Raw genomic sequence first — 15,627 nt, forward strand, 5'->3', positions numbered from 1 at the left:
GTGTTTTAAGGCAAAGATTACTGCATTTTCTAGGTTGTCAAATTAGTCTACTATTTGTAACTCCTTCTTGAATAACACAGAAGGAGGTCAAACAGAAGTGCCAAAAATAGAAAATGTAATTTTTAGATCAACTGAACACACGTCTGAAAAGGGTCTGTAATGTTTGTTAAACCAAACCAAGTCAATGAGTCGTCAGTAGTGGTGATGTTTGTCAAAAATGCACACTCCGTGAACACACAACATGCTGAACAACACACACACTCTTGCTGCTCCACACGCTTGAACTCACACTTAGCTTGCGAGCGTATTCAGACTCAAAGCAACATTTTATAAAAGCACCTTCACAGTTACAGTTTGTCAAGCTTGCAAAAGCCATGAATACATTTTTTGCTAAAAATCTGCCAGTACTGACTCTGTATCTCGGCACATCCCTCAGACCAGTGTACCTTTCTTTCCTCCTCTTTGGCCAGTTGCTGCTCCAGCTGCTGCAGCTGCTGGGTGGAGCTATCACACAGCTGGTTGTAGGTGGCTGTCAGCTCGTCCAGCTGGGCCTCTACATTAGCACGCTCCTCTAGGGACAATCTGGAGAGGACACAGGGGACAAGGTTAGAGCAGAAGGGTTTTGTGTGTTTAATGTGTATCTATGTGTGTGATGCTGATGTCTATGTTTTCACAGTAGCTTTGTTATAAATGTCATTAATATTTCAATGGTTTTAAGTTGGAGATATTTCAGGCCACCCAAAAATACATCTGGTACAATTGTTAAATAAGCTAAAAAAATACAAGTATATTACTCTTGACCTCTGTGTTTGAAACATTCCCTAATATTCCCCATGTTTACTTGTGCTTTCAAACTAGAATAAACCTCTAAAAACACTATGAATTATTCAAAATTCCAAGATGAGAGACTGGATGAGCATGTACTGCTTGTACATTGTCTCTCACATTTTCTCTGTGCCAGTTTCTGGGACAGTGAAATTCGAACAGTATGTGTGGTGAATGTGTTTGGGAGGCACATACAATGTTTGTATCCACGTATGTGATGTAAACTTACTTGCTGGCCTGTTTTGATAGCAAGAAGACCTGTGTGCTCCTTATAGCTTCAGCCACTTCATCCTTCTTGGCTGCCAGCTGTTCACTGATGGCCTTTAGGGAAGATACAGTACACGCATGATGTCATAACAACCATCAACGATCACTTCAGTGTTTCAATTAAACAAGACAAGGCATTTTAATGGATCAGGAACCATTATCATTAATATGCTGGACCACTTCTTAGATGTCAAATGCCTTGCTCAAAGGCTCATTGCCTATAAAAAATGTGTATAACATCAGATTTCTGTTGTACCTGTTGAGCAGCGAGTGAAGACTCAGCGTTGGGACCACCAGTCCGTCCCTGGAGACCCTTGACCCAGCCCAGCAGATCTGAAACCTGTCCCACTCTGGCCTGCTTCTCCTCCTCCACTTCTTTCTGCACAGATTGAAAGATTTTGTTTACAAGATACCCTTAAAATGATTTAATTTATTCAATTAATAATTTCACATTAATAATATCTCTTTTTACACAACTTCTTCTCACTGTGAAGTGATTTCACTTCCATTTCAAGCAAGACAGAGATACTGAAGCAAAGCCCCACCTCTTCTTCTTCTAGTCTCCTTAGTGCATCACTGATGTACTTTACATGCTGGGTTGTCAAGGTGACCAGTGCTGTGTAGCGTGTCCGCAAGTCCATAAACTGTAAAGATACACCCAGAAACAATTACAAGACAGTAATGGTAAATTATGTTCACCCCAAAACATAGCATGTACAATAGATTAGTTATCTAAATATTCAGAAAGAATACAAGACTTTTGATCCTTACCTCCTGAGTGATGGCGTCAGAGGAAGAGTGCATCCTCCTCCTCTTGACAGGTGACTTGTGTGTGGATTCCACAAAGGCTCTGTAGGTCATTAGCTGTAGTTCATAATCCTGCAGAATACAAGAACAGTATAAGTCAGTAAAACAAGAAACTGTTCAACCGTAACACTCAAAAGAGTATTTTGGACCTCTGACATACAGAACTTATTAAGTCAAACAGACACTATCAATACATTTATACATATTCTTGATTGTTTGTGACACAGAACAATGCAGTGATAATTTGGCCCCCAGAGTGAATATGAAAACAAACAAATCGGTCTCTTACCTTCACTGAGGTGCAGTATTGTTTGGAGTGAGTCTGGCACTCGTCTAGTTTGGTCTGGTTCTGTTCAATCTCAGCTACTAATGCCTGAAGAAAGGAATCCGTCAAAAAATAAAATATATCATTTATCCATCATTCCTCAGAATCAATCCAATGCATTTAATTTTTGTCCTTCCAGGTAACCATCCATTCAGTCTGTCAATCTACAGATCAAAGTCCATGAAATCAGGTTAACTCACCGTCTGCTGGGCCAGCTGTTCAGACAGTGCTTTGCTGTCAGTCTGTCCAGGTTGTGTGTTTTCTTGTCTCTCTGTTGTTTCTTCGATCCATTTAATCAGAGCAGAATGGCCGTCTCTGTACTGCTGCAGGGCTGAGCCCAGAGCTTCTAGCTCAGTTTGTCTGCAAAAAAACAGAAACACAAAATATTTTATTGTCTGCATAGACAGAGATAAATATCCTGAATGTGCACATATGTTTTTTTTCCAAGCAACTAAATGAGTTGTTTCATGTTCTGTTGTACATTTCTCTAAATAATAAAGATATTGGAACACACGTTCAGCGCCAAAACATGTTGTCAAAACATTTCAGTTTAAATGTATAATAATCCTCTACCATACACTCTTTTCTCTCATCTTCACCCTCTCCTGCTCACCGTATCTCCATCTGTCTCTTGATTCCACTCCACCTCTCTGCCATCTGATTGGCTCTCTCCTGGTAGCGTTCCATTTCAGGACTGCGGTCTGGGTGGAGCCTGCTCAGCCGAGAAGCCGCCTCTTTGGCTCGACCTACCTGTGATTGCAGGGACTGGAAGATGTCCTCCTGCTCGGTAAGCTCACTCTGCCACTTCTGGAAAGAAACCAAAGGATGCAGAGCCAAGGTTAGAGTTCACAACACTTCTCTTTAGCTGGATATAAGAGGGGTTTATGTGATAATATGTCTCTTACCTCTAGCTGATCTCTGAGGTTTTGAATGGCTGTTGTGTCGGCAGGAACGATATCTTCTTCACTTAGTCGGCTCTCGTTTTTCCTGACCAAGCTCTCTGCTTCATCCAGGCCACGCATTAGGATTTCTACTGTTTTTAACCTGAGGAGATATAAGGTAAATAAATCATACATTTTGTAAACAACGCCCACATGTGTATTTCTGAATTAATCAATAAACAGCTCACTTACTTTTCTAAGTAGACAGACGAGAGGTTGTGCAGTTTGTCTGTTTTTTCCACAGCCTGATTGAGTTCAGATCGGAGGACAGGGACGCTGGAAGATGTCGACTTCTCCTCGAAGAAACTTACGCACCGACGAGAAACGTCACCCAAACTGGACCGCAGGGTGTCCAGCTCCGACTGCAGTTTCTGGACAAAGACAGTGATTTTAAGTTAGCACGATGAAGAGGCAAATAATGACCTATGGACTAAACTGCAGCTGTTTAACCCTGGAGTAAGATATAGACAGTTTTAACAAAATCAGAGTGATTAATTTACTAAAAACACAATGGTCTACTTCTGGAACACCTTTTTTCATTACATGTCAACACTAATATTTTCATCAACTATCAGACCCACTGAGGCAGATAAATCATTACCATAAATAAAATAACATAACATATTTGCCATCATATTACTGTGTTTGTAATAGCACTTAAAATATCTCAACAGTTAATAAAATTGATGCTCGAGTTCATGCATTAACAGGTGTTGTTGCCTGTTATAACCAGCAGATGGGGCTCAAACTGACCTCTTGCTCAGTAATCTGGACGGTGATGTCAGTACTGTCTCCTGACAGCCGGCTGGGGGGCGGAGTTTCAATTCCCCTCAACAGTCTCTGCTCGGCCTCATTGAGACGAAGGGTGATGTTCTGCAGCTCCGACAGATAAGAACGTGAGACTGACTCATCCTTCTCCACTAGAGAGAGACAAAAGAGAACAATGAAATATTATTTTGGGCATCAATAGTAAAACTGCAGACATTCTTGTTTTATTCAAAATTCATTTATGAAGTTACAGTTACAGTTTTACAATTTAGACCATGTCACTGTAGCTGATGGTCAACTAAGTATTCAGATCCTTTACAGAGGTAAAAGTATTAAAATCACACTGTTGAACTGTTTTTGTTCAACTAATAGTCCAAACCTGTTTTACAAAACACATTAAAAGTATCAAAATAATTAACAAAAGGAAAAGTAACCTGTAACTTCAGTACGTGTATAATATTACCCTCTGAAATGTTTGGGAGTAAAAGAACTCAAGAACAGGACTTGTATATGTACTTAGTTCCCCTGCACCACTGGTGATTGTCAGTCTGATGTGCATGCATGCATCAGTGAGGGTGTATTTGTCGGCCGCCTCTCACCAGTCTCCATGTTGAGCAGCAGGTTCTGGCAGTGCTGCTGCGCCTGCTGAACCTCCTTCTCGAGCTCTCTTCTCTCGCCTGGGGTGAACAGAGCGCTCTCTTTGCTGTCAGACAGGAAGTCGGCCAGCTGGGACTCTAGGTGGCCCAGGACCTGCTCCCGCTCTGCCGGAGACTGACAACGAACCTGACAGGTGACACCAAGGGGGGAGAAGTAAGTACGACAGAGCAGAAGAAAAGCAAAGAAACAAAACATATCTAAGAAGAAGAAGACGCAAACTCAAACACAGCGAGTCTCACCATGTCCAGGTTCCATCCGGAGACAGTCCTGATGTCTTTGAGCAGGTAGTGCCAGGACACCACACTCTTCATGTTTATATGCAGCTGGTGCCACAAAGACATGACCTTCTGGTACAACTGCTCTGTCCTGTACACACACAGAATATAGAACATAACATGGGCGTTAAAATCCAACGATAGCTGACTCAATGTGTTAAGAAATTTCTGGCAGGGTCAAGTTCTGAGCTGGCTACCTGCTGGCTGTGTCCATGGCCTCCTGGTTTGGTGGTGGGACAGTGAAACACACTGAGGGGACCATGGCCTCGTTCCCTGTGGGACTGATCACCTTCCACTTGGTCCTTTGAGTGTTGTCCTCCAGCACACACTCCTCGCCTCGGGTTATGGTGATCTGAGAGGAGGCAGGGTTGCGAGATGGATGCAAAAACACAAAAACATAAAGCGAGGGATGGAGCAAAAATGCAGGGGGAAAGATGGGATGGAGGAGAAAAAAAGACACATTTTTGGAATGAGGAAGGGAACAAAAATGAAAAGATGGAGAGAATATGAAGAGTGGGATGGAAAAATAAGAGAAAATTTAAAGAAAGTCAAGGAATTACGATGATTAAAAAGATGGTAGATGTTTGAAGACAGGATGGATGAGTTGTGAGACAAAAGAGAGGAGGAAAGGAATGGAGGAGAGGAGAGAAAACATGTAAACCAAAAGCTGATAGCAACAAACTCATAATGCAACACAAAATGCAAACATTCATGAACTTCATGAAGTTAGCAGAAGCCCTAAAATGGTATGACATCAGAGTCCTTCACATGTGGACTGAAAGCTGCTTTGCATTTCTTAAACTAAAAGCTTTTATTGTGAGAGCAGCAAATATTTTCCAAACTTACACAGAAGTTTAGCGATACCTGGGCCGGGTTTCAAAAATTCACCAACAAGGGAAACCCATTGCTGACATGGTGATTCTAAGAAACCCAGCACAGCTCAAAATAAAGAGAATTGGGGTTAGAAACTGCAAAAGTGAGCTCTAAAATAAACACAAGGCAAAGCCATGACTGTAGGGAGGAGTTTCAGAGCTGTACATAAAAGCTTATAACTGTACTGCCTCCCCCACCCACCACCCTCTCTCACCCCATCCCTGCACACACACACAGTAATACATCAATAATGCAAAGCTATGCACATACAGTAAATACATGGAATGTAAATCAAAGCTTAAAGCTGTGACTTGGTACTGTCTGACTGACTGAAGCAGCCTCAGAGGCATGGACTGTGTTAAATTCAGTTCAGTTCAGCTCACTGATTGCCACCTGCCCTTATCAACGATCAAGTTTATCCTCATCTTTTGTGCCCAGTATTTGAATTTGATTGTAAAACAGGTGCCTCATTACAGATACATTTCTTCTCCTTTTTCTTAGGATTCAATAACAGGAATAATCCCTTCTTCCCATCCTCCTACTAGAGAAGCATTTCCTGAACTAGGATAGGGCACCTGTCCTGTCCCAGACATCATATCTTATCTCAGGAAATCCTTACTAGAACTCTAAATTTGATTATTAAGTCAACACTTGACCTGTCATGCCTGTCTGTGTTTAAAATGTACATGAGACTGCCTGTATGTATGACAATGTCTGTCTGATTTTGCTTGTTAAAGCTAACTAGCTTGCTGTAATGGACAAGAAAAGACAAGCAATACATTTTGGCTTTAATGAGTCAGAGGCATAAATCGTGTTGGCGGAGGAGAGGATATACTGTATAAGTTCAAAGGTTAATGTTAGTGTTAGCTCCTCTACTGCAGACCTTCAGCTTTAGCCCCCTCAACAGTTAGTTTGAGCAGGCTAATCATAACAGTGTTCATATTGTTCCCATCTTTATTGTCATTGCCATACAGACTTCAGACTAAATTTTTGACACAATTTAGCATTTTCTTCTGATAGAGATTAATTTGAAGACTGAAGTTGTGTTCAACTGGATATGTAAACTACTACATTTGATTTATGTAATTGTTTTTAGAGTTGTAGGAAATCCAATGAAGGGAAGGCAGACAGACCTTCTGATTACCTTATCTAAGAGACCGACTAGGGCAGGTATCAAATTCACAGTGACCTCAAATTACATTACTGACACTAAAACCTGAAATCAGCTGATAAGAGAGGAGCAAACAGAGCAGTGCAGTGTGTGTGCAGTGTAAGTATCTGAGGTGAGAGAGGGAGAATATAGGCAGCTATACCTGAACGTTTGTCTTGCCAGCCCAGCCGACAGACGAGAGGAAGGGAAGAGGATGAGGAGGAAGAGGAGGAAGAGGAGGAGAGGGAGTGAAAAAGGGAGAGGCAAAAAAGGTACATGAGGGTATGGAGAGAGAGGAGACACAGGAAAGTGAAGGAGAGAAAGATTACTTTTGGTCATGTGCATGTTTGTCGAGAAGTTTGGATATAAAATATCAGCACACACTGATTGTCTTTAGTATGATCTTTAACTCTGTGGCAGTTTGGATCTTTCTTGTTTATCTTCTTTAGATCACTGATGCAATATACGTGCAAAACCACCTTCCATCTTCATCAGGATACGACACCTCACATACACTATGCCTCAGTGAGCAAACTGACCCTGCGGACTCTCACACAGCAAACTAAAAATAGCAGCAGCCGCATGTCCACCCTACAGGAGTGCTAGGTGCTGGTTTTCAAGAGAGCCCGCAAAGGAGATGAGACAGATGTATTATTGATTGGCTTTTAGTTTCCCTCAGGACATCACAGCTGAGAGTTAGAGCCTGGGAGAGGCTTCACTTGTATGTTATATAAAAGTGGCTCTGAGAGGAAAAACAACGCCTAACTTTTCACTAATGTTTTTTTTTTTTTTTTTACAGAGATCCAGAAATCCCTCTGAGGGGAACAAAGATGAAGATCATCTATTGTGAGAACCACGTAAGTGATAAATTCTGGATCACAATCATTATGCTTATTCAGCTTCTAAATTGAGCACTGCGCCAATTTGTACTTGCCAGTAAAACAGTTGGAGCAGTTACCAAAAAAGATCCACTGCTTTAGTTTATTCATCATTATGGACCACCTAGGCAGAGAGAAGAGTTTGTGTAGACGTACTCATCAATCTGAGGACAAAATGAAATGTTCGGGAAGCAGCTAAAATAGAACAACCACAAAGTGGCTGTGGAAAGGGGCTTGGAGAGGAAGTGTAGGGCAGAGAGGAGGCGGTTGGTGGTGAGGGTTAAAACAATAGAGTGGTGAGTTCAGTGGTGAGCGGTACTAAATGTATATACATAGTTCTGAAAAGGATTCTTCATATAAACCTCATTAACACAAATATGTGTCAGCTAAGATGGGACAAGAGGGACTGGATTATTTTATCTCAACTGGATGGATGAACAGATTTCTAATTTTTCAGTGATAGAAACTTAAAGTCACTTTTCTGAGAGAAAGAAAACGTGCACACCAGCATGTTCTTGGAGCTTAAAAAATGGTGGGTCTCGTACCTCTATCTGTCTGTAGTCGCAGATGGCTTTGATGGGTGTTGTGGTTCCCAGGGTGCTCTCTGCGCTGCGGGGGTGGAGCTGCACCAGCGTCTTGGCCCGGCCCACCAGGCTCGCTACCGTACTCCGGTACTCAATCAGCTGCTCCTTCTCCTCCTACAGGGCAGAAAAAAATAATCACTTAAGTATGTAATTCATCAGAATGTTCAGACTGACTAATCGACTGCAGGCAGATGGTAAAATGTCTTTTTTTTTGGTGTACACACTGAAAAGACTAAACAAGAGTATGATTCTACAGCCAACTCTGCTTACTATTATAATACAATAACATGTTTACAACATGCTGATGTTTAGGAGGTATACAGTGCTCACTGTGTTAGTTTAGCATGTTAGCATTACTAACTTAATTAGCACAGCATATAAAAGTAGAGTTAAGCCTGATGGAGACATTTTGGTCATTAGAGGTGATAGTAGCTCAGTCCTCAGGGACTTGGCTTACGAACAACAGGGGGTCCTCTACTTCAGACATGTTACAGAGATTGAACCGGAAGCCGGAGAGCTGCCAGCTCACCCCCTTAGTACTAACAGGGTGCCCTTGAGCACTGAAACCCTGTCTACTTAGAGAGCCAACTATGTGGCAGTCCTGTCACTCTGAATTCTCATTACTAGTCTATGTCTGTAGGTCATGTGTGTGTGTGCATATGTGTGTATTTCAGGTCCAATGAAAAAAGAAATGTCAGCCTGGACCAAAGCTGTGGACCGACTGACTGACACCGCCATCCCTTCAACTGCTGGTGTGACACAAACCTGTGTTATAAACCTGCTGGTCTGACACATCATAACTAACCTATTAGCCAGTAGACCCTGACATGAGTAGACTCAGCTGCTTGTGTTAGCTTGTCCACTAACCATTAAACATTTAAAGGTGTGTGCTTCACCCTGACAGGTAGAACTACATTTTATTTCTGTCTCGCCCCAAGAAGAGAGACTCATTAAGGATTCATTAGAAAGAGACACACACAGAGAAAGAGGTACAGAAAGATAGAGGTGAGGAAGACGCAGAGAAAGAGGAAGATGGAACGAGTGGAAGCTAAGAGGGGGGCAAGCATAAATATCTTTGTATATTACACCCCTGAAATGAATTTCACACTGAGATGGCATTTGCTGCAGTCAGTACCGCTATAACAAATTATCTGACAGTCTGGGGAGAATAAAAATGTGGCCACATGAGTGATTACAAATTGATTATCACCATGTCAGATACCATCATGAGAAGAATGATTACATTATCAGAGAAGCATTGCTTCAATATGCTTCCCCAAAAAGTCCAGCCAGTGAAATGCTGCACCTGTGTTCGATTGATGACCTTGTTATCAGATTTTGCACCAAATCATAAAGACCTATTCTATCTCCTTTCAGTGACCGCAAGTACTTATGAAATTTAGCTAAATATCTGAAGAAGTGAACTAAATCAAAAGAGGCGTCAAGCCACTGCTTAATCTCTAACATCTGCTGACCAGATGGTGAAAAGGCTGATCAAATCTTCTCCTCAGGTATTATGAGAGTTTAACAAAAGAGAGATGGAGCACAGTTAACACACTGGAAGCTTCACCGACACACACAAACAGAGGCACACAGGCACAGGCATTTAGGTAGCATGTGAAAATATCACATTCTGTATGTAACACAGGTCTGTGAAATCAGCAGCTGTTTATGACAAAGGAACACAACATTATAATGAGGGGACACGCTCACTGCTCCGGCCTGTGGAGCAGTGCTCACACCAACTCTGCCATCTGTTTGAAAGTGTGTGTGTGTGTGTGTGTGTGTGTGTGTGTGTGTGAGAGGTAGGTGTGAAGATGGCAGTCTCATAAATGTGCCACAGGAGGGATGATTCAGCGAAGCTTCTCTTTAACAGATTACTTCATCCTATCTTGTGGGGTGCTGCAGCTGCCTGAGGCAGAGCACAACAGTCAGGAGGACACTGGTATGCCAACACTTGTTAAGGTCTCTGTTGCTCCTGTGCTACGAAGTTATAAATGGCTGTATAGAGGCTTGAACATCAATGTTTCCTCAAAATGCAGCATGTGTAGGTTTGCTCTATGAACACTGGGTGGCAGTATGATTATTAACCCATAACACAGTAAACTAGTATAAAAATAAGACTTAACATCCATCAAATAATTATATCTGTATATATCTTGCATCCTCCTGTGATTGTAACTTTAAGAGTTTTGGGTTAGGGTTAGGGTTATGGTATCTAAAAAACAGGGTAAACTAGAAGAACTATCTTGACTACCTTGCTCAAGGGCAACTGAGGAGGGTGAATGCCTTCAATTTATTATATCTGTTTAGTTAATCAAGGAATTTTATTGGCTCCATGAACTGCAATTAAATTACAATTCAGATTAAACATCTGACGGGTAATAGAATTATAAAATGCTATATATGAAATATTAAGAATAAATAATTTACAGGAGGAAGTTGCTAGACGTTGTCATGTGAAAGTGAGAACTGAAGTAAAAAAAAAAAAACAACAGCATATATATGCAGCTGAAGAAAGTAGATATTGTACCATTGAGTCCTGCAGCAGATCTTCCAGTTTGCTCAGTCTGCTGTTCTTGTCACAGGTGTACTGTCTCTTGATGGTTTCTTGGAGCTGGCGCAGGTACGACTCACAGTCCCGAGAGTCACTCATGAACTGACAAAGAGACAGAAAAGAGAAGTTCAGAGTGAAATTCATAGAAATCTGTAAAAGACAGTGGACATGAATAACTTTTCTGTAGATAAGCTGTCTAACTATTCAATTTGCCAAATTCGTCAATGGGCGTCATGTGGTTGCAGCCAGAGGCTTGGGGGAATAATATAAGGGAGGTAAAATAAACATATTCTTTTATTGTACACATTAGGACATGTGTGAGTATTACTTAGAAGTCAGTAACACCTTACATGTACACTATATCCTGCCAATGCTGCAGTATGTTTCTAAATTCTGGGTACAGTGATATTTGTTCCTTGTAAGTTGCCTCACCTGGAAGTACGCCGTGTTGTCTTTAAGGTGCTGCTCGACACACACACAGAGCTGGTTCACCCACTGCCACTGAGTCTGCAGGGCTGCACTGTAAGCCTGATCATACAGAAACATGAAGAGAGAACCAGGAGAGTGAAACATGTCACACAGCAGTTACATACAGTACAAGCTTACAACGGTAGCTACAGGACATCAACATGGATGCTGATCAACACCTGGGTTGTAGTTTTTTTCAGGTGTGCAGTAATACGCAGAGGCAGAGAAAAGGAAGAATACGTTTCCAAATCAGCATCACTATTCTAATATACAATAGTTTTCGTTCAGTGTTTCTACATGACATGATTGCCAAAAAGGTGCACCTTTAAATCTAATTTACATCTACAGACTATTTAAAATGAAACAAAATAAAAAAACAAGAAATTCAAGTATCAAATGAAACATGGAGCATTTAAACCAAAGCATTTGGCTTCAACTGTTCCTACAAATTAAGTCACGGAGGCAAAACCCAACATCTGTAAAGGTCATTCAGTCAGACTGAATAAAGTCAAAGATTCACCTCCACAGTCTGTTTGGCTGGATGGTTCTCCTGACACAGACGGTTGGCTGTTTCCTGGAGTGACCGCATCACTTCTTGTTTTTCATCCAGCTCTAACCTCATTTCCTATAAAAACAACAGGAAAAAAGAATAGTGGATTACGGGATGATTATAGTGCTGGCGTGATGTAAAAATAGTGTTTCTGTGTATGTAAACTGTTAATTTGAGTCCTGATATATGTGGAACACAAATTCAGAGATAATGGCATTCTTTATAAAATTAGAGGAGCTTGTTTAATCTATGGCAGCTGCTTTTCTTTCAATTAGAGACACAATAACATCCTTTTTTTCCGTTAAGTTCTAGATGTTTGTGGTCTATACTGTGTGTTTACTGTCTTAACAGAAGAAAACCATCCGGGCATCTGTTCACCCTCTTCCTTCCACTCACACTGTATAATTCTTTCTTGGCATTCATGTTGGGGTTGTTGTCGCTCCAGTCGAAGGCAATCTCCTCCTCCTCCCTCTCATTGAGCCAGATCAGCTCCTCAGTGCAGTGCGACACAAATGCGTGCAGGCTCTCCAAGCTCCGCAGGCGCCATGACGAATGTTCCTATGGCAACCGCACAAACAAACATCATTGTCATGCTGATCAGCAGTGCAGACACAAATAAATAAAAAAAATACATTTAAAATAACTCCCTCAATTTTTGTTGACTGTGTTATGCTGTTGGTTTTGTTGCTTTTACAGGGATTTACTGAAAAGACAACAACTTTTTAAAAGACCATCAGCAAACAACTGATAATAAATATTACTTTGTATTACGGGCATTTATTGATCCATTTTATGCAAGATTACCTAACAGTAAGAATGCATCTTTTGACAGACAGTCTCAAAAATGATATTTTTTTAACTATCAACAAAAGCATAAAATTACATTCTTTTACGTACCTCCCTACTTAAATCCATAATTATATTGTATAAATATCATACTATTTGTGGTTTCGAAATAAAAAGTTATTCTCAAAGGTTCTTCAGGGTAATATTTTTTCTGTTGCTCTGTTACATGTGCATTTGCAAGCACATATTCATTTGATACTGAAAGGAAGAAGCAAAAGGTCTTTTAATCCATGAACTACAAAGATAAAATTCACAAGCAAACTTGTGTTGTGTTAGGAATTAATAACACAAGTGAAACCAAAACTATCTTAAGAGACAATAACAGAAGCAAGAGGGGACAAAGAAATTAAAATAGAGAAGGAGGAGGGATTCCGGGTAGAGGAGCGAAAAGGGGGCAGATGCATAATTTTCTGTTCTTTCAGGAGAGTACTGTCATGGCCTAATTGGATTAAAAGGGGAAGGGGTGAAGTGAGAAACAAAGAAAAACCTTACCCCACACACACACACACACACACACACACACACACACACACACACTCACACACACACACACACACACACACACACACACACACACACACACACACACACACACACGAAACCACAGTCCTTTCTCTGAGACTGACCAGTAGTTTGCAGTATTGGTGCTCCAGCTTCGCCAGGGTTTCAGAGTAATTATTCTTGAAGTTGGGAGAAACTTTAGCCTGAGGGACAAGACAGTAAAGCTCCATTACAAAGAACAACTCACAGCAGAATGATGTCTGTCTTCATGTATAAGTGATGTGTGTGTGTGTGTGTGTGTGTACCTCATAGCTGCGTGCCTCCTGTAAGCTGCTCATTAGCTCCTCGACTGCAGTGTGTATGGTGTTGTGCTCTTTGAGGTTGTTTTCTACAGTGGGAAGGTCTGCGCCCCATTCGGCACGCTCCAGAAGCTCCTGAGACAAACACAGAAACAAAGATGAACAGGGCTCCAAAAACTTTGATATTTTTATCCAACAGATAAAAAAAAATATTCGACAGTTTTTTGCTCTTTTTATTTAATTGCTTTATTTCAAGGTCTTTAAAGTTTCAGATGCATGTGTTGTCAAGCCTCTAAAGCCTATTGAATGGAGATTCGATTTTTTTAGTGAATCTAAAATCCTCTTCACGACATTTACATATTCTGTTAAAATATGGGACGGAGCAAAAGCTTCATGTATGTGAGGATTTGTGGCTTTTCTGTGTTATTCATCATATTTAAATTCTTAAATATCTTTGGGACACTCTCCTACTATATCTTGACATTTCATTTACTAACTAAAAATGATCTGATATTGAAAATAATCATTAGTTGCTTCTCTGAATTTCAGTGTTACAGAGACTGACCTGTGTCTCCTCCACCCATCCAAGCAGCTCGTAGATGAACCTCAGGCTTCCTTCGTCCTCTGATGAGGACATGGCCACCAGCTGGGAGCGAGCCATTGGTCGTCGCAGGAGTGCAGCTCCAACTGCTCCCACAGCACCCACAGCTCCCAGCAGCGTCTGCCCCAGTGTCAGGCCGCTGTCTGAGGCTCTCTGGCTGGTGTGCTCTGCCCCGATGCTGCCCAGCGCCTGAGAGAAATGGCCTTTCCTGTAGACGCTGGAGCACTGCAGTCTGAGGGAGACCAGCTCCTCTTGAAGGCAGGACACTCTGGTCATGTCAGACAGAAACATTTAGTTACTGGAGGGGAGACAGTTACTTTTATTTCCAACAGTGATGCTCTCTTAAGGTCTTTCACTATAAAGCCAGACATGCATCAATATCAAAATGTGTTACCAACTCACTGACTGCATTTAACCTTTAAATTTTAGTGGGAAAACTGCTAAAATCAAAAAGGTCAAATAATGCATATTTTCCTGTGCTTTTTATGATCTTAAAATGTATGTTCCTGTTAAAATGCATGTTTTCTGGTAAGCTTATAGTTGCATTAAAGGGCTTTACAAAATGGCAGTTGTTCATTTCATTCCGTCTCATAATGTTAGTCTAAAACTCATGGAGCTGCATGCTGATGAGCCACAAAATGGAGTTTCCCTTTCATCATTTTTTCACACCACTGATTCCCATCAGAGCACTTTTACACACTCGATAAACAGCAGCGGGACAGAGCACATTAACTGTAGCAGATAATTATGGGATTTGATGTTAAACACAATGCAAGTTGTTGACCCAACATTAAGTATAATGAGCTGTTTGTATTCCTGCTAATTGTCTGTATTATACTAATTAATTACACCGGACACTCATTACATATTAGAGTGAACCAGGTCGGTCACCTCTACAGAACACCATCGACACTCACCTGAACGCCAGCTGCTCCACCTGGTAGTATTTCTCATCTCGGAGGACTTTGAGCTCCTGGTTGAGCTGTCTGATGAGAGACTCGCAGTCCTGCAGGTAGCAGGCCAGTTCTCTCTCACACTGCACCGCCTCGCCGCTCTCCATTCGAGACATGTCCTGGACACCAGAGGAGGCAAGCTTTAATCAAAATGTTCTTGTTTGTCTGCTGGCTGTTCTTGTCTTATGGACAGCTCGGCAAGTTGAGCGTTTATCGAAGGATTTAGTAAACAAGCAAATAAAGTGAAACAAAGGATTACTAGTAGAAATAGAAATATAGCAAATTAGAATTACACTACATCAACTATATGGACAACATGGAGATGGTTGAATTTTCTAAGCCTCAAAAGATAAATATGTTAGAGACAAAGAGGAAAGCCCGACTGTTTATATATAGTACGTTTAAGTCCAGACTGTGTTTGCAGAAAGCAGGGTGAGTGGTGAGTGAATATTTATTGCCTCAGAGGGGCACTTGCTTTTACAGCTTGTACGCATTAACACTG

At 41.3% G+C, this 15,627-nt stretch overlaps 1 protein-coding gene across 24 annotated transcripts in view; it reads right to left on the reverse strand.

Annotated features, from left to right (window-relative positions):
* Window positions 1–15,627, reverse strand: part of macf1a (microtubule actin crosslinking factor 1a) — a 218,798-nt gene that overhangs the window by 81,848 nt on the left and 121,323 nt on the right. For 16 of the 24 annotated variants that reach the window (XM_037092894.1, XM_037092892.1, XM_037092898.1 and 13 more), the window contains 24 exons: window positions 15,090–15,244; window positions 14,137–14,440; window positions 13,578–13,706; window positions 13,398–13,475; window positions 12,322–12,483; window positions 11,896–12,000; window positions 11,340–11,435; window positions 10,884–11,009; window positions 8,312–8,464; window positions 7,052–7,063; window positions 5,063–5,217; window positions 4,830–4,956; window positions 4,533–4,716; window positions 3,919–4,085; window positions 3,358–3,536; window positions 3,130–3,268; window positions 2,838–3,031; window positions 2,425–2,584; window positions 2,189–2,272; window positions 1,864–1,971; window positions 1,638–1,736; window positions 1,349–1,471; window positions 1,055–1,146; window positions 447–582 (listed from right to left, as the gene is read on the reverse strand). In XM_037092894.1, coding sequence (XP_036948789.1) covers window positions 447–582; window positions 1,055–1,146; window positions 1,349–1,471; window positions 1,638–1,736; window positions 1,864–1,971; window positions 2,189–2,272; window positions 2,425–2,584; window positions 2,838–3,031; window positions 3,130–3,268; window positions 3,358–3,536; window positions 3,919–4,085; window positions 4,533–4,716; window positions 4,830–4,956; window positions 5,063–5,217; window positions 7,052–7,063; window positions 8,312–8,464; window positions 10,884–11,009; window positions 11,340–11,435; window positions 11,896–12,000; window positions 12,322–12,483; window positions 13,398–13,475; window positions 13,578–13,706; window positions 14,137–14,440; window positions 15,090–15,244 — 3,267 coding nt within the window. The remainder of the gene's footprint in view (window positions 1–446; window positions 583–1,054; window positions 1,147–1,348; window positions 1,472–1,637; window positions 1,737–1,863; window positions 1,972–2,188; window positions 2,273–2,424; window positions 2,585–2,837; window positions 3,032–3,129; window positions 3,269–3,357; window positions 3,537–3,918; window positions 4,086–4,532; window positions 4,717–4,829; window positions 4,957–5,062; window positions 5,218–7,051; window positions 7,064–8,311; window positions 8,465–10,883; window positions 11,010–11,339; window positions 11,436–11,895; window positions 12,001–12,321; window positions 12,484–13,397; window positions 13,476–13,577; window positions 13,707–14,136; window positions 14,441–15,089; window positions 15,245–15,627) is intronic. The other 8 variants (XM_037092901.1, XM_037092900.1, XM_037092904.1 and 5 more) reach the window with 1 other exon arrangement.

This window comes from Acanthopagrus latus, chromosome 3 (genome assembly GCF_904848185.1).
Source record: "Acanthopagrus latus isolate v.2019 chromosome 3, fAcaLat1.1, whole genome shotgun sequence".
NCBI lineage: Eukaryota > Metazoa > Chordata > Actinopteri > Spariformes > Sparidae > Acanthopagrus > Acanthopagrus latus.